This window comes from Brachyhypopomus gauderio, chromosome 12 (assembly GCF_052324685.1).
Source record: "Brachyhypopomus gauderio isolate BG-103 chromosome 12, BGAUD_0.2, whole genome shotgun sequence".
NCBI classification, from domain to species: Eukaryota; Metazoa; Chordata; class Actinopteri; order Gymnotiformes; family Hypopomidae; genus Brachyhypopomus; species Brachyhypopomus gauderio.
In genome coordinates this window covers 22,126,168-22,149,909 of record NC_135222.1, presented here as the reverse complement: position 1 = coordinate 22,149,909, position 23,742 = coordinate 22,126,168, and the positions used below count along the sequence as shown (strand labels likewise).

Here is a 23,742-nt window from a genome sequence, read left to right as displayed (position 1 = left end):
GTCCAATTCAAGTCCCAAGTTATTGGTGTAAAAGTCCAAGTCAAGTCTAAGTCTCTGAATATTTTTTCAAGTCAAGTCAAAAGTCTTAATATTAATGACTCGAGTCTGACTCGAGTCCAAGTCATGTGACTCGAGTCCCCACCTCTGCCTCCCACTGTAGGGCCCCCTTGTCTAGCTAAAGCCAGGTTCACACTACACGACTTTTCAGTCATCAGGTTTTTGTGCCGTTCGCACTACACGACTGGTTGTGCTGTAATCGCGAGTCTCTCAGTTGTTGTGGCTTTCACACTATATGACTGATCGGCGACGCGGGCTCACGAATTACACGACTGGGGAATCGCCGACTCATCTGGCTGCCGTCCAAAAACGCGAGAATACGAAACGAAACTCTCGCGAGAACCAGCCACACCACGAAGAAGATAAAAACAATGTACATGTACTCCACATTTTCGTTATTATTATTATTTTTTGTACCGTTTAACCACTCCATAGTCCCAAATTGCCAGAATTATTTCATCTCTCCGTTGCAGTGAACACAGATATAGTCAATCGCACTATTTCTCCAGTGCTGTCACAGTAACATAAACACAGTGTTGTAGTAAAGTTGTATGAAGCTAGACGCTGCTGTTGACTCTCAGTCGCCGACTGGGCTACATATTAAACATGCTAGATATCTGCCGGTCGTCTGCGATGAGTTGGCGACCACTCGGCGACGGCTCGGCGAGCGTCTTTCAGCAGTTCACACTACACGACTGAGCGAGCGCCGAATGATCCCCGATTTGCCTCCGACCACAGTTTCTGTCGGCGATCTACAAAAACAGTCGGCGACTGAAAAACCAGCCTAAAATCGTGTAGTGTGAACCTGAACTTATTTCTCGCATATTAATGTTGATGGGCCCCCTAGCTAAATTCGCCTTGAGCCCCCAAATTGCTAAGTCCGCCACTGCTATTAAGTTTCAGGTAATTAAAATGTAACGTTATAATGCTTGATAAATTAATAAATAATAAATGTTTGAAAATAAATAAAAATACTGATCTTGTGTTTTTTTAAGCTTGTATATCTTTTCACCCTTCTAATCACTTGTAATGAGTATGTTTATTGTTAAACTATGATTCTCCTCATAAATTTAATTCCCGAGAGTACACATTCTAACAAAACTAATAGCCTACAAATGTATTTCGCTCTCAAACGTTGCAAATTCAAATATAAGACGCAAATTTGCCATTTTCTGAGTATCACCCGACATAAGGAAATCGCAAAGAAACGCGAAATCCGTCAGACACGAAGCGCATTTTGAAGTCTCGCGCTTCGACCCGACGCCGCGTTGCCATAACGACGGCGATAACCTCGCGAGGCGCGACCGTTGGCGCTCCACTTCCTCGCTCGCCGGGGCCGCCGGAGTTGCCAGGTTCGCGGTTTTCACGCCAAATTGGGCTTGTTTGGAAATCCAGCCGCGGGTAAAAAATTCTGGGGTCGCGGGGTGCGGTCGACAACTTACACTCATAACCACCCCCCCCCGTCGATCTCTTACACTCACCACCCCCACCCCCCGTCAACAACTTTGGTCTTTGGGCTAGTTTAGGTTTCTGAAGGGAGGGTTTTTCACTGACTTTGTGCGGGATATTTTTGGTAGGACCTGGCAACCCTGCCGGCTGCGGTTGTGCGGTGTGGTGAAGGCGTGTGTGTGTGGCCGGGAGTCAGACGGTCTGACCACCGTTAACGCTCATTTGAGGCGGATCTGAGGGGGAGAAACACCAGCCGGTCGACCTCTTACCGTCTGAGGGAGCTGTGTCCGTGTATCCAGACCGTCCAGGAGGAGTTCCGCGCGGCGACAGCGAGCGTGCGGGGCTGTACACCGACCGTGTGGCATGGCTGCTCCGCGGCCCATCAGAGGCATCTTGAAGAACAGAAACAGCGGTGCGAGCGTCAAAGGCCGCCCCGAGGTTCCGGCGGAGAGCGCGGACCCGCCGGCGGCGGCGCCCGGCAGCCTCGAGGACGACCAACAGTGAGTAGCGTTAGCTGGGTCGGGTCACCGGACACGGTGAGCGCGGTTAGCCTGCTAGCTAACACGACGGAGCTACAGCTAGCAGGCTAACAGCGGTGCGTCTTGTGTCCGTTCGTCTCTGTTAAACGTTTATTTTTGGGTCGTCAGTGCGCCCGAGTAAGTTAATTTGACCAAACCCCACCAGACTCCCCCACAGCCTGCAGGGTGTACTAGATGGGCGGGTTAGCTAACGTTAGGTAAGTGTTTAGCTAGCTAACTCGACTAGCTGGCAATCCAGTCAAACTAGGTGTAGTGACGTAGAGAACTATCCAAAAATATCTATGTCCTCTTGTGTGTGTTACTCTGACTATGTCCTCTTGTGTGTGTTACTCTGACTATGTCCTCTTGTGTGTGTTACTCTGACTGTGTCCTCTTGTGTGTGTTACTCTGACTGTGTCCTCTTGTGTGTGTTACTCTGACTGTGTCCTCTTGTGTGTGTTACTCTGACTGTGTCCTCTTGTGTGTGTGTTACTCTGACTGTGTCCTCTTGTGTGTGTGTTACTCTGACTGTGTCCTCTTGTGTGTGTGTTACTCTGACTGTGTCCTCTTGTGTGTGTGTTACTCTGACTGTGTCCTCTTGTGTGTGTGTTACTCTGACTGTGTCCTCTTGTGTGTGTGTTACTCTGACTGTGTCCTTTTGTGTGTGTGTTACTCTGACTGTGTCCTTGTGTGTGTGTGTGTTACTCTGACTGTGTCCTCTTGTGTGTGTGCTACTCTGACTGTGTCCTCTTGTGTGTGTGCTACTCTGACTGTCCTCTTGTGTGTGTGCTACTCTGACTGTGTCCTCGTGTGTGCTACTCTGACTGTGTCCTCGTGTGTGCTACTCTGACTGTGTCCTCGTGTGTGCTACTCTGACTGTGTCCTCGTGTGTGCTACTCTGACTGTGTCCTCGTGTGTGCTACTCTGACTGTGTCCTCGTGTGTGCTACTCTGACTGTGTCCTCGTGTGTGTTACTCTGACTGTGTCCTCGTGTGTGTGTGTTACTCTGACTGTGTCCTCGTGTGTGTGTGTGTGTTACTCTGACTGTGTCCTTGTGTGTGTGTGTGTGTGTTACTCTGACTGTGTCCTCGTGTGTGTGTGTTATTCTGACTGTCCTCGTGTGTGTGTGTTACTCTGACCGTGTCCTCGTGTGTGTGTGTGTGTTACTCTGACCGTGTCCTCGTGTGTGTGTGTGTGTTACTCTGACTGTGTCCTCGTGTGTGTGTGTGTTACTCTGACTGTGTCCTCGTGTGTGTGTGTGTTACTCTGACTGTGTCCTCGTGTGTGTGTGTGTTACTCTGACTGTGTCCTCGTGTGTGTGTGTGTGTTACTCTGACTGTGTCCTCGTGTGTGTGTGTGTGTGTTACTCTGACTGTGTCCTCGTGTGTGTGTGTGTGTGTTACTCTGACTGTGTCCTCGTGTGTGTGTGTGTGTGTTACTCTGACTGTGTCCTCGTGTGTGTGTGTGTGTGTGTTACTCTGACTGTGTCCTCGTGTGTGTGTGTGTGTGTTACTCTGACTGTGTCCTCGTGTGTGTGTGTGTTACTCTGACTGTGTCCTCGTGTGTGTGTGTGTTACTCTGACTGTGTCCTCGTGTGTGTGTGTGTTACTCTGACTGTGTCCTCGTGTGTGTGTGTGTTACTCTGACTGTGTCCTCGTGTGTGTGTGTGTTACTCTGACTGTGTCCTTGTGTGTGTGTGTGTTACATTCTGACTGTGTCCTCGTGTGTGTGTGTTACATTCTGACTGTGTCCTCGTGTGTGTGTGTGTTACATTCTGACTGTGTCCTCGTGTGTGTGTGTGTTACATTCTGACCGTGTCCTCGTGTGTGTGTGTGTTACTCTGACCGTGTCCTCGTGTGTGTGTGTGTTACTCTGACCGTGTCCTCGTGTGTGTGTGTGTGTTACTGACCGTGTTCTCGTGTGTGTGTGTGTGTTACTCTGACCGTGTCCTCGTGTGTGTGTGTGTTACTGACCGTGTTCTCGTGTGTGTGTGTGTGTGTTACTCTGACTGTGTCCTCGTGTGTGTGTTACTCTGACTGTGTCCTCGTGTGTGTGTTACTCTGACTGTGTCCTCGTGTGTGTGTTACTCTGACCGTGTCCTCGTGTGTGTGTTACTCTGACCGTGTCCTCGTGTGTGTGTTACTCTGACCGTGTCCTCGTGTGTGTGTTACTCTGACCGTGTCCTCGTGTGTGTGTTACTCTGACCGTGTCCTCGTGTGTGTGTTACTCTGACCGTGTCCTCGTGTGTGTGTGTGTGTTACTCTGACCGTGTCCTCGTGTGTGTTACAAAACCACTTCAGAGTAAGAGCTGCTGGCCGTGACTGACGAGGCTGAACGCTGACAGTGTTTGGTTAGACTACAAGAGTTTGAATGTACTCGTGCCATTGCTTGTAACTCGTGCCATTGCTTGTGGGAGGTCCTGCATGTTATCTGACAGAACATCTATTCCACATACTTTAAATACATACTGTGAGTACTTTAAAATACATACTGTGAGTACTTTAAAATACATACTGTGAGTACTTTAAAATACATACTGTGAGTACTTTAAAATACATACTGTGAGTACTCTTTGCACTACTCGGGTCACAGCAAATAACACCAGGGAATGTGCAATTGTCAACAGCATTGATGGTTCAAATGGCATTGAGTAGTTAATGATTGTGTATAACAGTGTTGTCTAGTTTCTCTTCCCAGTGTTTTTGTCCTACTCTCTCTCCCTGCTGCAGGACTGCACACATGCCTGTTCCTCTCAGGAGTTGGCAGAGACTGCTGACATCAGAACAGTCCATGCATGAAACTATCATAAAAAAAAAAATGGTTTCTTGGCACAGCCAAGCATCAGTTTTTATAGCCGTAAAGGATTGTAACCTGTGTCCTGCCCAGCTGTCTGTTTGCCAGGCAGATAGTGGCATCTCATCTCATTCCTCTACTCCGTCTGTAGTAGTAAAGTCAGTTTTTTCACGTCATTCTGCCTTTGATATGTTGATTTCATGCATAGATTTTTCAGCATAGATTTGTGTAGACACTATTGCTTGTTGACATCCAACAAAACATTGTCTACTCCCTTTTTCTGGTGTATTATTGTCAGCCAGCAACTTGCATTCCATACAGTTAGATGGCGTGAAAACCATATGCAGTAGATGCAATTCAGTTGGAGCTTAAATTTAATTTCTGGTTCTAGATTTCATTGACCGCTGGTACTTACTATGGAACGGTAACTTGATGAAATTGATTGATACACTTTTATCACATATGACTCAGAGAGTTTGGAAAATCTAAAGTACACAGACCTTGAGGATCCTGATATAAAATCCCAACATTTTCAGAAATTAATTACTAGGGGATTCGAAAATCCAGAACTAGACACTATATTCAAGTTTGGATACCTATTGCATATATTAATTATCTTCAGTCATCCAACTGAGTCATTCAGCACTAATGCGAGCCTTGTCTACTCTGAGTGGGTACCAGTCTGCCTATTGTGGCATATTTGATATGTGCTCATTTGTTTGGAACATGATATCATTGCAGTGTAGGCCCTCTGCTCAAGGCTACTCATTTTTTCATTCTAGTCGTACTCTCATACATTCCTCTGTTACCCCAAAATAATGAAATTGGACCAATGCATTGGGTTATATGATGTTTTTTCCTCTTAAGCTCTGTATGCTCTGAGAATTATAATTGGCCAGAGAGCCTGCCGTGTAGCTCTGATTCGTTCTTGGGAAGTTATGTCATAATGAAGATTAAGCCGCGCCCCTGTGGTAGTGTGCCGGGGCTAATTTGAATCTCACTGGTGCCTAATGCAGAATGTTGACCTCCCAAATATGGGTTGTGAAACTGTTTCTTGTTAAACTGATGCATTTAATTTGTACTTCTTAAGAGATGTTGGATTTTAGCACATTTGTGCTAACGGGCCGCCCAATGGAGGATGGGTTCCCCTTTGAGTCTTGGTCCTCTCGAGGTTTCTTCCTAATCCCCACCATCATAGGGAGTTTTTTCTTGTCACCTTTGGCTTGCTCATTAGGGATCTGGACCCATACGATTGTAAAGCTGCTTTGTTACATGTTGTAAAAAGCACTATATAAATACATTTGACTTTTTGACTGTGGTCCATAGTGTTTTTCAGGTCTGCATAAAGTTATTTTGTCACTTCATAAAGCACACTTAAAACAATATTTTTTCAGAATATTCTGACTATAGACATGCTGGTTGAACAAAGATTATGAAGTCATTATTCAAAGCAGAGTTATACCAACTGTAAAACACAAAAAGACTCAATTGTCTTTCATTTGTGTTATCTAATTACCAGTGCTATCCCTGTCTGAAAGTTAGAAGCTCATAATATGGTGATGAGAGAAGGCATGATTTTTATTACAGAGGTCTTTATTGCATAACCAGTTGATTTGACCTGCCCTGTGGCTTTGCTGTAGTGCCCCACCCGACTTATTGACTGGCCATGAGAGATGGGGCCAGAGACACTCTGGAATATCACTGCTGCAAGGGCCAGGTAGTGTTCTCCCCTGACCCTGACCTCTGTTAATAACAGTTCTTGGCTAAGATGAGCTGCAGAGAAGGTGTCACATCCGCAGCCTCATGCCATATGTGGAGGGAAGGTCGATCAATGTTAGTCATGTAAATGTGCAAAAGGATTGCTTCTCTTAGGATATGTACTCTAGGATATGTACTCACAACACTAGGTGTACTTCTCCCATAATCGCTGAAACACTGAGCAACTGAAGGCAGTGGTAGCTACCTAGAATAATAGGTTTTTAATAAGTTTATTGTGGCTGCTGTTTGAAACAACTTTAAAAAAAAAAGTTTCAAAGTGGGACAAAGTCCCTGTTTCAACCTTGCTGTTCTCTGGGGGGGTAATAGTTCTATCAGTGCTAATGGTTTTTACCTAAAATTGTATGCTAAGCTCCATATTTGGACTGGTTGTTTCAGGAAGAAGTCACAGAAATGGGACGAAATGAACATCTTGGCCACGTATCACCCAGCAGATAAGGACTACGGGCTGATGAAGATTGATGAACCCAGTACGCCATACAATCGGTAAGGAGAAGCTGCACCTTTTGTGACACACGAGCACAGGAGCAAGCACTCATCGGGCTGTTTAGGCCATTCCAAAATGCAGACAAAATTACCATTGGATTGATTGTTTTCCTTTACGTAGTTCATCTGATAGGTGGGTATGCTAATTAACTGATGAGTTTAAAAAAACCTAAAACATGTAACACTGTACGTGAATGAATTAAATTACATTTCTGAATTAAAGTAGTAATTGCAGTTGAGTGCTCAACACTTTTCTAAACACCTTGCCACAGTGCAGTCTTGACAATGAAGTGAACAGAGAGCACGTTAACTTCATGACTATCAACTGAGACGAGTCATATTACATGTAGATCATGTAGAGTACATGTAAATAGTGAGTAGAAAACAGCCCTAACACACACCAGCAGTGTTTTCACGCGTCATAACCTCCACCGGAGCTGCCTGCATTGTGAGCGCCCGACAGTTATTTTTGCGCTGTCTGCAATCCGCGAGGGCAACGTTGCAACCCAACCCACAGCAGCTTCTCTGGGAAAAGGTCACCACGTGCCTTTAACCTCTGCCTGGCCCTCAGAGCTGTTCCCTCCCTTTCAGGATGGTGGGCGATGAGGACGACGAAGAGGCACACAGTGATTCAGAAGGCAATGCCTCCCTAACCGTAGATGCCCTAGCCAAGAAGTAAGTGATCCGTGGGGTGGGGAAGGAGTTTGGTCCTGTCCAATGAAGCCATTCTAACATGGTGAATGTGGCTAGGCAGGGTGGTGTATAACCAGCAGAACAGGAAGATGTGGTAAACTACTAATAGCATTCGGTGTATGTGGGCAGTGAAAATGCCCCACAGATGAGGGCTTTAGGTCAGCTGTTTTTGGTAATGTACACAGTAGTACTGGCGTCCTTCTTTTCTCTCTCTTCATAAATCACCTAATTTCTGGAGCTGGTCCAGTGTGATTTATGTACAAACGTGGGTCAGTTGCAGCTATGTGAGGCTTATCAGACTGGGAGCTGCCACACACAACCTCGCTGTGCAAGAAGAGCTTTGCTGTGGGAAAATTATAAGCCCTGCTCTAAGGTGCATGAGACGACAGCCCAAGGACTGCCGTGAGTCTGCTGTAACTGATATGTGGTTTATTTACTCATGTTGCATGGGTGGTGATGGATGAATGGAAGGGAACAAACTGTATAGTTACTGACTACAGGAGGTGAGTTGGTAGATATGTAAGGCTCCAGCCTGCATGAAAACCCACTGAGATGGTTGCTAGTACTATCCACACCACTGCAACAGGCAAACCTGTCCCACTTATGGGGCTGGCCCACTTCCATGTCTCTGCTCTCTTTTGCAGCACTGTAAAATCAGCATTTCATGGTCCTGTGATTGAAACACACAGTAATGTATGCCAATCAATAAGGAGGGTGTAGCTCACTAACCTCTAAGTCACCCAGACAAGGGAGCATGAAAGGTTTCTAGCTCAGGTGTTTCTCTCAGCATTAACTAAAAATGTCATTAACCAGTATCATAGCTATTGTGTTGACAGTTGCAAAGATAACTGTCTAAAGGCCATTACAGGGCAATCATCAAATGTTATGTAAGTATTCTCACAAAAATGTACTTCAATGTTAAAAGTACTCAATGTAGGAAAAAATACCTCTTGTAACTGTTGTATTGTTAGATAGTATATGATTAGTCATTGCTCATGCATTGATGTAAAAGCATTATTTTAATGTCAAAAGTACTTAAAATGACTACTACGGTGCCACCACAAGTGCTCTAAATGATTATCAAAATAGTTGCAAATTTACTGTAGTTGTGTGACGGCCAAGAACAACCAGTACAGGTTGTATCTTTAACTTAAACACACAATCTCTTGTCAGGGTTCCAAGCCAGAAAAGTTGGTGCATGTCCCCTTTTGGGGTCAGATTGGGGTCAGTGTGTGTCTAATTGTAAGTTAGAGGTCCCGACCAGATAGACAACACATATTTAGCTGGGATAAACATTCACAGGTTTTTCTTTAGGTATTCAAGTTATAGAGTGGACATTCACTATATTGCCAAAAGTATTCGCTCACCCGTCCAAATGGTTGGAATCAGGGTTTCCAATCACTTCCATGGCCACAGGCGTATGACATTTTTTACAAGAATGAGTGAAGAATGGGTCGCTCTCAGGAGCTCAGTGAATTCCAGCGTGGAACTGTGATAGGATGCCACCCGTGCAACAAATCCAGTCGTGAAATTTCCTGGCTCCTAAATATTCCACAGTCAACTGTCAGCTATATTATAAGAAAATTGAAGTGTTTGGGAGCAACAGCAACTCTGCCTCGAAGTGGTAGGTCATGTTAACTGACGGAGCGGGGTCAGTGGATGCTGAAGCGCATAGTGCAAAGAGGTCGCTAACTTTCTGCAGAGTCAATCACTACAGACATCCAGCAGTTGTCAGGAGAATGGTACTTGTCTAACTACATTGTGCCAAGTGTAAAGTTTGGTGGAGGGGCGATTGTGGTGTAGGGTTGTTTTTCAGGAGCTGGTCTTGACCCTTAGTTCCACTGAAAGAAACTCTGAATGCTTCAGCATACCAAGACATTTTGGACAATTCCATGGTCCCAACTTTATGGGAACAGTTTGGAGCTGGCTCCTTTCTCTTCCAACATGTCTGCACCAGTGCACAAAGCAAGGTGCATAAAGACACGCATGGCAGAGTCTGGTGTGGATGAATTGGACTGGCCTGCACAGAGTCCTGACCTCAACCTGATAAAACACCTTTGCGATGAATTAGAGATGGAGATTGAGAGCCAGAGACTGAGATGCAGTGCCAGTTGCTGAGGCAGGTGAGGAGTGAAACATATGGGCATCTGTTTGGATGCTTTCTTTTTTTCTTCCCCCTATACCGGTAGTAAGCAAATTTGCATGGTGTTATAACCATACATTTTCATACCATGGTATACACTGAAACCGCTATACCTCTGCAGGCCTATTGGAGATATGCATTCAAGCCTGAAGCTGTTAACTGAAGAAAGGGAATGTTGTGTTTTAAGTGGCCAAGTTGAGCCTGTGCATACAGTTAGGCACTAGCCCAGAGTACCTGAGTGTAAGAGAGTGTGACTGTGTTGTAGGGCTGCACAATATATCGAAAAAATATCATCTCGATATTGACACGTGCGATAGGCATATCTTAAAATTGCGCGATCATTTCTAATATTTTTATTTATAAATAATGTCTTTCTTTATGTCCGCACTTTGACCAATCCGGCGTGACCTTAAATGTGAAGGTGCCGCGGCGCTATTGGCCAGAGCGAGCACATGCTCTCAGCGGACCAGGGAGCATGTAAACACACAAAAGGAAAACAAGCATGGCGGGAATTGAAGAGACGAGTCGAGACTAAAACAGAGAGCAACTTGTTCCTAAAAGACACTGCACCTCCAGAATTTGGGACTACTTCGGTTTTTCCACACAGGACACACACAAGTTCTTTGCAAGTCATGCCGAAAAATTGTGGCTACGTCAAGAGGAAACATGACAAACCTCCACAGCCATCTTCAATACAACCACAAGGAACATTACAACGTATATTTAACATATACAAACCCACAGCCTACTCCGGTAAAGTCAAGCAAACGAAAGGCAAGTTCACAAACTAACATAAATGATAGTTTTGCTTCTGCCGCTCCTTATGAGAAAACTTCGAAGCGACACAAAGCTTTAACTGCAGCCATAACAAGATATGTTGCAAAATGCACTCTCTGCTAATACAGTGTCTAAAGAAGGATTTTTGGAGATGGCAAAAGAGTTCGACCGGAGATACATAGTGCCATCTCGGACTTATTTTTCCCAAGTAGCTATTCTGAAGACGTATGATGAGTGTGTGAAGTCCGTCAAGGCAGAGCTCAGTGAAGTGGATTTTTATGCTAGCACTACTGACTTGTGGTCCAGTTGAACCATTGAGCCAAAGATGCTGCTAAGAATTAGTTGTTACATGAAATGTCTTTGTTTTCATTATATATATATTTAGCCCTTTGTCAAATAAAATCATCCTAATTTCTGTTAATAAATATTTTTAAATGATGTGTGTGCATTAACAATAGGCATCTTCCTTACTACACATTAATAAATCACACCCTGTAGTTGCACAATCCAAATGAGCGGAGCTGAACACGATACAGGATAGTCAGTAGCATCTGCCGAGATTATAATGGCTACAAAAAACTTTTAAAGTATTTTGAAAAAGATAAAGATGAATCAAACAAAGAAAAGTGCAAGTTGGGTCATCAACGTCTTTCATTTCGCACGACAACAACCAACATGGCATACCATTTAAAACGCGTAAGGCGAAAAAAAAAACAGTTCAGCCGTTTGTCGTTTCGGTCGTGTCGTCTCGTCGCGGTGCGTCTCGGCAAGTAGGCCTATAAACATTTTTTGTTGTTGTTTGCTTTTTAAACCTCGTTACTTGAACCTTTAATTATATTTTTTTCTGTTGTGTGGCAATTTTTTAATATTTTCAGGCAGGCACATTTTATTTAAAATATTTTTGACATTTTGCACAGTGCCTGTTCGATATGCGCACTGCCGGTTAATGTTCTCTAGCATTTCATTAAAAAATAAATAAGTAAATAAATAAAAGCTGAATAAAGCCAAACCTACCATGTTTATTAATTTATCTGAGTGCTTTAGATTTTTACTTTGAAATGGAAAAAAGTCCTGAATGAGAACGGAATTCCGTTTTAAGGTGCTCTAGATAAAAAATTTAAAAATCCCTGATTCGACTATTAGTCGACTAAAGGGAAAATCTGACGAATCAGATTCGACTATGAAAATCCTTAGTTGAATACACCTCTAATATGAAACTTGCTGTGCTTTATATTCACTTTTCTTCTATTGTTATTCTTTACTTTGGAAATTGCTTGCTTTTCTTGGCTTTAAACAAAAGATTTTTAAAAGAACACCTATTTCTTTGTTTAGGGTTTTTAAAGTTACTGTTAAAAATTGCTTCAGAACACAAATAATAGCATCAAAAGTTACCCTATACAACTTGATGGCTATTTAGTGTGTGTGTGTGTGTGTGTGTGTGTGTGTGTGTGTGTGTGTGTGTGTGTGTGTGTGTGTGTGTGTGTGTGTGTGTAGATTTGCATGCTTGTGTAAGTGTCAATCAATCAATCAAATTTTATTTATATAGCGCTTTTTACAACAGTTGTCACAAAGCAGCTTTCCAAGTGTCCAGGTCCTAGCCACCAGTGAAGAAGCCAAGGGCATGCAAAGTGTATGTTAGGAATGTATGATCAGGCAGTTTTTGCTGTTTTGGCTCTTCTGTTCTTCCTTGGTGGTTAAACATGATGTCTGGGTATGCTGGGAACTGCCCTTCTGATGTTTATGTCCAGTAATGGGAGTTTAGACCACTGTTTAACAAGAAGACATTGATTACCTATGTTTCACACAGTGTGACAGCCTTTGCAAGTTTGCTAAGTACTTGGGTGAAACTATTGCCGTGATGATATTGATCAGATGCTAGCTCAGATTCTACCGTTACTCAGATTAAATTAAATTAGGAGATGGGCCTTTCAGTTGTTTGCTGATAACTGTCCAGGTTGTAACCTTGTTTGAAAGGAAACCCCAGAGAAATGGAGACCTATATGGCACAGTCCTAGCACCTCACAGTTCAACAGTCCACATGCCATTGTAGTTGCTCCATCGATTGTGTTGCATCGATGATTTGTTTTGTTTTCCCAACTCTAATCTTATTCTATATGACTATATACACCTCTTAGACGTCAGATACAAATTTACCCACTGCTTTTCAGCATCTTCATGCACAGATGTGTTGTGGCCAAAGGAAATCTTTCATTATGCCAATCAAGACAGTGACCACAAACCTTCAAGGAGATGAAACATGGCCCCTAATACTGAACCAAACAATTACACCTTCTTTTTATGCTTTCTGTGTAGATTGGATGATGGACTCTGGCAAGTCCAAAGGTTTGGGAATGTGTTTCATACCAGTAACAACTAGTGCGATATAAAGAATATTACTTTTGGAACAACTGGCAATTGTTTACTGTCCCTTCTGTCTGCCCCAACTGTACACATCCCTCTTCAAGAAAATAGTAATACAGCCTTATTCATATTCCTTTGCGTTGCTTTATAGGCTACAAAACTAACACTTGGAAGTATTCACAGTTCACAACTTCAACAAAGCTAAATTCGAATTTTTTGTTTCTTTTAACACATTGTGTGGTACCAGAGACAGAAACACAGTTCACTGTATAAGAACGTCGATGAAATCTGATCACATTGTGATCTTCCTGTTAGCAAAACATAGGGATTCAAGATTGAACAGGAAGGTCATTCAATGAATGAAGTGAATCCCTGGATGGGCCAATCAGAAGCTACACGGTGCTCTGTCCTCAGTGAGTTTGACTAGGGAATGGTCAGGTGGACTTTATCTGATATATACAAGTATGCACATGACGTGTTCAATCTCATCAATAATGTAGCCCATAAAACAGGGGTACTCAACTGGCGGACCGCGGTCCGGATCCGGACCCGAACGCAGTCCTGTCCAGACCCAATCTCATTCCTGATTAACTGGATATGGACCAAAACAAAACCGTAACATTTATTTCAGGGCTATTGAAAAAACACTCCGTCACGAGTGTTACGTTTGCCACCCCCGCTCAACAACTTACGTTCGCCACCCCCGGGCTACAAGCCTGGTTGACGCTTCGCGAGCGGCGCGAGGGTCCGCGCGGCGAAAATAACGTAATCGCTGAGGCTCCGCGTGTGCGCGAGTGCCTCGCGCGCTGTCACGTTTTCAGGGTTCATACACCTTTACAAGGTGGAATTCAAGCACTTGTACGTCACTTTCAAGGTCCATTTCAATATTTCCCAGCATGTTAAACATAATTAAGTTAAATATTTATACATATACTCGAAATAATTCGCTTTTTATCACATTATTTAATGGTTGTTTATTTTAAAAACGCCCAATCTTCACGTCTTCACGTTCTCATGTTTCGTCCTGGAATTACAAGAGGCTCGTATTTGTTAACCTAATACAAGAGAACTATTCAGTCAGACAGATATTTGTTGTGAAACCAAGTAGTTACAATTTCAAGCATTTTAAAGTACTTTAACCTAAATTCCAGCACTTTTCAAACCTGAAACACATAGCAACATTAAAATTGGTCAGGTAAATGTTCATTCCCCTGTTTTGAGGGGTGTTTCTACCACATATCGTTTCGGACAAAACACCACAACCACCCCCCCCCCCCCCCCCCCCCGGACCTCAGGTCACAGGTATCTGCCAAAATTGGACCGCGGACAAATTTAGTTGAGTACGCCTGCCATAAAATAATCCTGACAACCATGAGAGTCTTTACAAATCAGAAAAGTTAGGTCATCAGGTCAGTATGTGATGTGCTAAACGAACAGGGAGCTGCCTACAATACAGCCCTCAATTCAGGCAATATAAGTGGCACCTTATTGACCAAGGAAAAATCATCAAAAATACCAAGTGAACGGAAAAATGTGGTGGAGACTCCTTCAATCTCCTGCATCTCCTGTATAGTGTGGAACTGACTAATGGTAAATACTATAAAACTAAACCCTGCTCAGTTTGGACAGGTGAATAATCTCTCACTGATCAACTGCCTTTTATGTGTACTGGGCTAACAGACAGTCAGCCTACAAGGAGCTGTGCAGTTGTGACTTGGCTAATTTCATTAACGGGCAAGGCAGGTGTCCCATCCCAGAGTGATATGTTGAGCTGATAGCGTCATTACATTAACAGCTCCCTCCCTGCAAGACATCTACATCAAGGGGATGAGGATATAAGCTATATTTATCAAGGACACTTCCCATCCCAGGAACCGACTGTGCACTGTGTTCAGATCAGGCAAATGTTTCTACAGCCACATTGCCCACAACACAGCTCTCACTAACTGGGCTTGCATACACCACTTTAATGCACTTGCAATTTAGACTGTCTGCTCACCACCAATATATGCATATTTTTCTGGCATTATTCATTTGATACATAAACAAAAGTTATGTGGCTCCATGTAGTTCTTATTTTGGTGAGAGGGGCCAGGGCAGTAGGTTGATGTTTCATTCATAGCTCCATAGCTGGTTAGGCAGGAGGTGGCTGGCCCAGGGTGGATAGCAGCAAAGGCTTGTCTCTTCTAGTCTCAATATTTCTTGGGTAGGAGGGCAGCCATTTGGAAAGAGAAAAGAGGGACATTTAGTTCTGTATGGGATTATATGTGGGGCAGGGAATTTATTCATGCATGAATTCAATGCCAAATTGCGTATTAGACATAAAAAACAAACCAGATAAATTGAAAAATTCTTATCCCATATACATGCATACCGATTTTCAGCCGTGTACATGCAGCCATTTGCGAGAAATCCAGCTTGTAAGTTCTTGTTGTAAACACGTGGCCACGTAAATGTCTATCAAAGCATCAGTATCACACTTTAAAACAGTAGAGGAAATGTTGGTGAATACCTTTATTTCTTTGCATCGCAAAAAAACATTTAATCCTCTCCTTTGCTAAGATCAACAAACAATTCTTGACTTATCAGCGACCATGCAGTGTTGTTTTTCGTCGTTGTTCTCGAATTGCAAAGCTACATCTGTCATTTTTATTTGACCAGAGTGAGCTGCTGTTGTTGAATGACAGCTTTTCACACCGCTGCCTGACGAGGTGTGAATGGGGGAGGGGTAGTGGGCCAATCAAGTAACTGCAAAAGCGACAAGTTGACGCCTTCAAAGTGATTCATATCTGTTCTAACCAATAGTTCACTTGAAGCTGAAAAGATTAACACCACTTGCCATAATTTATGAATGTTTGGCTTTGAGAAGGACATGCTCAAAACATGCTATGCTATGCTAAGATCTCCAGAACACACATGATTGACTCTGGCGAAACTGAAGTAGTCATGGATTATTTTGTTGGTTGATATTTTGATGGCATATACTTTTGGACATCATAGAAAAGAAAAGGCTTACTTTAGCTGGAGTTTATGTAGAGTTGTTTGGGTATAATTTTGAACTGGAAGCATGAACAACAGCTATGAAGGTTTACAAAGGACTCGTTTGTGTGTATAAATAAACAATTGTGCATACAACAATTGGGCAGACACTGCAGGACTGCTTTTAGGCAACAGACTGGATGGCACTCTGTGAGCTGCACGGAGAGGACATTTATGGGCTCACTGAGTGCATTACGGACTGTCCGTAGATATTACCCAAGCAACAAGCCCAAACAACAAAAATAGGTACTTCAGAGCTGGAGACAGGGATAACGATCCAGAGGGAACTGAAGACAACAATCAGGGAGGCTAAGGACAAATATAGCAGGAAGCTGGAGTGAAAACTCCAGGAGAACAGCATGAGAGAGGTTTGGAGTGGAATGAACATCAACAGTGTCAGGTTTAGTAAAAACAGAGGAGTGGAGGGCAACCTGGACAGGCCCAACAAACTACCTATGTTCTTTAACAGATTTGACACTGTCCACCCCCATCCAGACTCCTCTGCTACCTCAGCAGCCCACTCCACCCACCCCCTCTCCCTCCTGATAGCCTAACCCCCCCGTAACAGCACACCTCTACCCCTCCACCACTCTTCACTTCTACAGCGAGCCTCACTGCTCACCAGGTAAAAAGGCTAAAAGAGCCTCCACACAAGCAAGGCCCTGATGGGGGGGGGGGGGCTCCCATTCAAGGTGCTTAAAGCCTGTGCTACCCAGCTTTGTGGAGTACTGCACCATGTCTTTTGCATAAGCCTGAGTCTCCAGAGGTTCCCCGTGATGTGGAAGACCACCTGCATTGTTCCTGTTAAGAAAATGGCGACCCAGTGACCCCAAGGACTATAGACCAGTGGCACCGACGTCTCTCGTCATGAAGACTCTGGTGAGGCTCATCCTGCATCAGCTCCGGTCCATGGTCCAGCCACTTCTGAACCCATCAGCCCCGCCTAGGAGTTGAGGACTGCATAATCTACCTGGATAAGCCAGTCAGCACTGTTAGGGTCATGTTTTTTTCTGGATTGTGGGCTACCTGACTGGCAGGCTCAGTCTGCAGCACTGTGATGGACAGAGTAGTCAATAACACCGGGGCACTGCGTGGAGCTGTCCCTCTCTCCCTTCCTCTTCACCTTCTACAACTCGGACATCAGCTATTGTACAGAGACCTGCCACCTTCACAGGTTTTATGGTGACTTTGCAATAGTATGATGGTATCAGGATGGTATCAGGAGTGATGAGGATGGGTACAGGGCTTTGGTGAAGGACTTGGTCACATGGCTTGAGCTGAACCATCTGCAGCTTAACATGACGAAGACAAAGGAGCTGGTGGTGGACCTGAGGAGGGACAAGGGACCGGCAAGCCCTGTGTCCATCAGGGGTCACTGTGAAAGACTATAAATACCTGGGAGTACACATTGGCAGTACAATTGGACTGGGCTAAGAACACGGATGCCCTCTACAGGAAGTGCTAAAGTCATCTCTATTTTCTGAAGCATCTGCGGTCTTTTAACATCTGCCAGACTGTGCTCAGGATCTTTTATGAGTCTGTGGTGGCGAGTGCTGTCCTCTATGCTCTTGCATTCTGGGGCAGCAGGCTGAGGGTGGCAGACACCAACAAATTTATCCACACGGTCACGTTTTGAATGTGGAGCTGGACTTGCTGATGCCAGTGTCAGAGGGGGATGCTGTCTGCGCTGCTGGCCATTATGAACAATGTCTCCCACACACTCGGACACACTGGTGAGACACAGGAGCACATTCAACACAAGAATTGTTCAACCAAAATGCACCACAGAGTGCCACAGGAGGTCATTTCTTCCTACGTTATAACTCCTCTCTCCTCTCAATGTGTGACACTATAATTAATTTACTGTGTGGTACACTCCACATTCATATTTATTATCATTGCAACTTTACTGTTTCTAGAGAATTTAAATTAGTGTACAAATCTTGTTTTATTTTAGAGTATTTATATTATGATTTTTAATCAGTTGCAACTGTAATAACCTTGCTGTAATAACCACAATTTCCCCCCCCGAGATCAATAAAGTATTTGTGATTGTAATTCTGACACCCCAATTAGAAAGAGAAAAATACAAAAAGTATATACATACAGTATATTGCCAAAAGTATTCAATCACCTTCCTTGAATCACATAAGAGCTTAAGTTACATCCCATTCCTAATCCATAGGTTTCAATGATGTTGGTCCACCTTTTGCAGCTAGAACAGCTTCAACTCTTCTGGGAAGGCTGTTCACAAGGTTTAAGAGTGTGTTTATGGGGATTTTTGACCATTCTTCCATAAATGCATTTGATCTTGGGTGAGAAGGCCTGGCTCTCAGTCTCCGCTCTAATTCATCCCAAAGGTGTTTTATTTGGGTGAGGTCAGGACTCTGGTCCAGCTCCTGAAAAACAACCCCACACCATAAACCCCCCTCCACCAAACTTTTACACTTGGCACAATGTAGTTAGACAAGTTCCATTCTCCTGGCAACTGCTGGATGTCTATAGTGATCTCTGCAGAAAGTTGGCGACCTCTTCACACTATGTGCTTCAGCATCCACTGACCCCGCTCCGTCAGTTTACATGGCCAAGTTGCTGTCATTCCCAAACACTTCTATTTTCTTATCATACAGCTGACCGTCGACTGGAATATTTAGGAGCGAGGAGATTTCACGACTGGATTTGTTGCACAGGTGGCATCCTATCACAGTTCCACGCTGGAATTCACTGAGCTCCTGAAAGACCCATTCTTTCACAAATATTTGTAAAAACCTAGGTGCCTAGGTGCTTACTTTTTTACACCTGTGGCCATGGAAGTGATTGAAACACCTGATTCTGATAAATTGGATGGGTGAGCGAATACTTTTGGCAATATAGTGCATGTCAGTCTTTCTATATATGTTAATAATAAAATTATTTTCATGTGTATGAATAGAATATAACAGAAAATGTATTGGATAAATTTGTCTTTGGTCACTCATGGCATTTGTTATTAATTCATTAGTTTTGCTTGTTCCCTCATTTGATGCACATATTCAATAATTTAACTTATTTTTAATTTCTTTGTCATCTCCAGGCTGGCAGCAGCTGAAAGCATTGAACCTCACTTTATGAGAGAGGAAGAAGAAGAAGAGAGCAGTGAGGAGGAGGAGGAGGAAGAGCTGAGCCCAGAGCAGCAAGGTAGGTCACATGTAGAATCCAGCTAACCACCCAGGGCCTGATTACAGGGTCCTACTTGGCCAACCTGGGCCAGAGCATGGATCCGTCTAGCCAAGCAAGGACCAGTCAACTAACCCATCCCTTCGGTATTTCACAGTGCTTATCTCAAAATATCCAGCAAACTGAACTTCAGTTCAGCAAACTGAACTTGTGAGAATTCTTTGTAAAAAAAAGTTGGAATATTCTCCTGCAGCTTTCTAGATATTCACTCTTATAGCGGTGTGTAATTAGGTTAATGGGCTACTGCGTCACTCTGACTAATGTGTTTCCCAGAATCCCAGTACACTTTTAGAATTGGGCAGGCACAGTATGAGGGCAGAATAGTAAGGATTTGGGAGTGATTCAGAAGTTGACTAATTTGTCTAATTGGGTCTTGACAGCCTGATTGGCTTGTCTTAATGCACTGATTATTATTACTGTACTACCATGACATCTACTCTAATGTCAACAGATTTCATTGCTCCAAGGATATCTACACTAGTAAAACTAGCTTGCCCACATGACTCCCTCACTTTCCTTAACTTAATGTTTGCAAGTACATGGTTACTTATTTTATAATATAGTCTTAAATCAGATTTTTTCCCCCCCGAAACATCCTGCCTCAAAGATCATAACTTAGACTCTGAAATCAGTGTCTGTCTGATCTCTCATAATCCCTGAATTCAGATTGTCAGGGAAGCTTAGAACTGTTGAGATTAGATCCTGTACTGGAAGCCACACCCCATTCCCCACCCCTGACCTTTGACATGGTTTCACTTCGGCTAAACATGGACATGTCTTTCCTGTCTGTCAGCCAAAAAGAAGCAGTTTCAGATGATGAGGAAGATGCATTATAATGAAGGTCTCAACATTAAACTGGCCAGACAGCTGATTGCCCGAGAGTTGGAAGATGAAGATGATGAAGATGAGGAGATGAGGGATGACACGGAGACAGAAGATATTAGTGTAGACCCACCTCAAGATGGTAAATTATGTTTGATTATTCATTCTGTTGGATAATGTGTAGTTACATTTTCACTATTGTGTAGGTTCGAGTAATAAATTGTAATGGAATTCTGTTATTTTAATTAAGCCACAATCAAGGATTTATAAAACCATATTTGTTGAAGCCAATTTTTTATTTCCCAAGATGCCACAAGATGACATCTGTAGATATTTTTATTAACTGTACTATCCCATTAAGGGGTAAAAATAACCCACATGAATTGATTCCATGTTTGACAAATAATATCAAGAAAAACAAAAAACATGAACTTTGTCATCTGCTGAATTAGATCACTGATTATGGGCATCCGTTACTGAGAGTTTGACTAACCCAATTTGATATAAGCCTGAGGTGCTTGAACACCTCTGCATAACATCACAAATGCAGATCATGTCCGTTTTTGCCCATTTACGCGAGACTTCATGTGTCTTTTATATGCACCAGTCCTTTAAGATGTCTTTTAAAAGCACGTATGTGTTTTAAGAGCACCAGTCAAGCCCATGCTTCATCTTTTACTTTAGCAGATTCCCTGGATTCGTAAACAATGCCATCGTCTCACCTGCAGCTCATGCCTGGGCTCCAGACCCTTTGGAAGGTTGTGTGCTGCTTCCTGATCACAGAGGACACTGTTTCAGGACACCCCCCCCCCCCCCCTCTGTATTCTTCAAGCACTGCAATGCAAAACCACATTAGCCTGCTGGTTGCTCCCTCTGTTGCCAAGAGTATATTGTCTTACTGTTGCTATACTATTAAACAAAATGGCCTGAAGACTGTTATCAGGCAGGCCTCCACCCTGAGCACCAGCCAACGCCAGCCTGACGGCCGTCATGTTCCTGAGGAGGCCTTGCACACACAACTCCTGCTCCTCTACACCTCGTCCAGGCTGCAGCAACAAGCCACTGTTTTGACAACCTGTTCTGGTCAGCCCTAGAAGGGCTGTTTATCTTAAGACTGACTTCCCAAATAAAATAAAAAAAATGAAAACTTCTGTGCTTGGAAAACTAGTAAAGGCCTAAGTATACTTGCTACTGCACTACCCTGACCAACCGACTGTAGGCTGCAGCATCAATATATTTAGAGCCTAAGTTGTATACGTTCATGGTATACTGAATCAGAAACACTGTGCATTAGGTTTTAGTGGCTTTATTCACTACACTCTGGCATATAGCCTCTATGTTACGGTTGTCTTTCATTATTGCTTGTGCTGGTTCTGTTTTGGCATGGACCATATGATACAGTAGACATCGGCAGCAGCTGCACTGGTGAGTCCAGAGAAGTGAACCGGTATTCTTTCACAGTTAAGCCAGCTGACACTAGGACTCTCGCAGGCTGTGCTGTAGGTCGGGGGTCTCGCAGGTGTGGGGGTTTTCCCCTCTTGAGGTAAATTACCTATTTCTAAGTTATACACATTCAAATTGTCACTAAATGGTTAGAGATTTGGCCCCCTAAAGGCTGCTGATGAGGGTGTGCTGCCCTCTAGTGGCCTGAAGTTTAGACCCATAGTAAATTATTCATACGACCTCCACTGTCTGTATGCCTAAATATTAAATCTTTTTCTATTACATTAGCACTAATTATGGCTGTGCCCAACATTTCAATTAAATGGTGATGGTTCATAATTTATTGCAAATCAAAACTGTGTAAACTACTGAGGAGATTGTGTGCTTTTGCTTTTTCAAAATTAAATAAAAAAAAACAAAAAACCAAGATGGAAAAAAATATTGCTGGAATAAGCAATCTTTTTGGTTTGTCTTGCTCATCACATTGCTTTGCCCAAGTTTTTTTGTTTTTGTTTTCTTACTGTTATAACAGTAAGCAACAGAAAAAATATATATATTTGTACTCTGGTGTTTTTCACCTTTATGCCTGCATATTAATACCAGAAAAAGCACTAACCTTCATTCGTTGACTGCTAAGGATAATTCTCCACAGTCTACAAATGAACTCTTTCATTAGTTTGAGGTTGTTTATTAATGATTCCTCACCAGAATCTCACTGCATTAGGTTTTCAGTTGCTTGACGTTTTTGGTTGCACTATAGTCTTAAATATTGATTCCTGATTCATAGCAACATGTTTGCTTTGTGTTTCAATATCGGTAAACCTAACAGGAAGAGCCCATTTAAAACATAGCATGCAATTTCCCCCCTTTATAACTTATCCAAAACACCACACTGATGTGTAAATGGCAAGTGTGTTCTATATATGAGAAACAGCACAATCGTTAGTGTGTAATCCCTTAACATGCTGCCAGTATTGAACCTTTTATTGAGAGTATAGTATATTTAAATGTATGTGCCTAGGGTATAATCAAGTCACAAGCAGGTTTCTAGACTCCATGAGTGCTAGTCACTTAAAACTGAGAATCGGTGACATTACTGTCAGGATTAATCCCTTGCAAATACTTTAATGAATTCAGCTACTGTCTGATTACATGGGGTTACACACTCCTAAATTTAAAATATTTCACCATGCAGAATTTAACTTTTAATTTAATGTAAACACAATTTCTTGTTGCAAGGGAAAACATGGTACATGCTTGTTGAATGCAAAATGTTTTTTAGAGCAGTACTATTCCTGTATCTAATGAAAGCCTTGTGTTGAGATCCACTCTGCACACTGGATAGGGTGGTCGTACTGTTGGGCATGTGCTGTAAACCCTGATGATGAATCCTCTGTAAATTTGTAAATGCTCATATCCATATTCTATATTTTTATGATGTTTTACATTGCCTTTTTTTTGCTTAACTTTGTGATTCTTTTCTGTCTTTCATTGTGCTTTGGCATTTGTGTTCCTTAATAACATTTTCCTCACGAGATTATATAGATATTTGCTTCTTTTTATGTAGTACATGTGCACGCTCTTCACCTGTGTGCATATTTGTCATTATTAAAATATGTTTAAATAGGTTGCTTGTAATCCTTATTTATTGTTTCTTTGGTTTCAGCTCTTAAATGCTTGTTTTTAAATGGGCTCATTCTATTTTATAGCGCTGTACTAGTATTTAGAGACATGATGCAAGTCTGGCCTTGGACTAAATTGCAGTGTAAAAAGCAAAGCGGCTTTAGGCTGTTGAGTACAGACTGCTAAATATTTCTGATGTCTCATCTTAAAAAATATGTAAGTACTTCAAAACTTTGTTTTAGTTTAAATCGGCAGATAAGAAAAAAATACATGAACACAAGATGGCAGTAATGTACTCTGAATTTCATAGTTTCAGACTTTTTTGGACTTTGACAGGTTGGAATAAATGAAGCCATGTACAAATCGAAACGTGGAGCGTATATACACTCCTGTAGGAGCTGGAAATGTTTTAACAAACACTAGATCGTCCGGTGAGAACTGTTTACGCAATATGCAATCACACGTGAACAAGCCAGAAATTATACATTAATAGTTATAAATATGAGTACTGGTAGCCTCATTGTATTTGATTGGCTCTTACATGTG

General features: G+C 42.8%; 1 protein-coding gene across 2 annotated transcripts; it reads left to right on the top strand.

Annotated features, from left to right (window-relative positions):
* Positions 1 to 1,628: 1,628 nt before the first annotated feature.
* ppp1r2 (protein phosphatase 1, regulatory (inhibitor) subunit 2) lies at positions 1,629 to 23,200 on the top strand. 2 transcript variants are annotated; one of them, XM_077023851.1, is made up of 6 exons: positions 1,629 to 2,006; positions 6,972 to 7,079; positions 7,671 to 7,754; positions 19,166 to 19,269; positions 20,102 to 20,272; positions 20,815 to 23,200. In XM_077023851.1, exons 1-6 carry the CDS (start codon positions 1,870 to 1,872, stop codon positions 20,832 to 20,834), a joined length of 624 nt encoding a protein of 207 aa, XP_076879966.1. In that variant the 5' UTR covers positions 1,629 to 1,869; the 3' UTR covers positions 20,835 to 23,200. The 2 variants fall into 2 exon arrangements, with proteins under 2 accessions (XP_076879966.1, XP_076879967.1); XM_077023852.1 differs by having other exon boundaries at positions 1,635 to 2,006; positions 20,818 to 23,200.
* Positions 23,201 to 23,742: the final 542 nt, after the last annotated feature.

Excerpts from the sequence above, each read along its gene's own strand:
- ppp1r2 (XM_077023851.1), top strand. The coding sequence starts at position 1,870 with ATGGCTGCTCCGCGGCCCATCAGAGGCATCTTGAAGAACAGAAACAGC. Across the intron at positions 19,270-20,101 it reads GCTGAGCCCAGAGCAGCAAG|CCAAAAAGAAGCAGTTTCAG; the intron begins GTAGGTCACATG and ends CCTGTCTGTCAG. Across the intron at positions 20,273-20,814 it reads TGTAGACCCACCTCAAGATG|CAGATTCCCTGGATTCGTAA; the intron begins GTAAATTATGTT and ends CTTTTACTTTAG.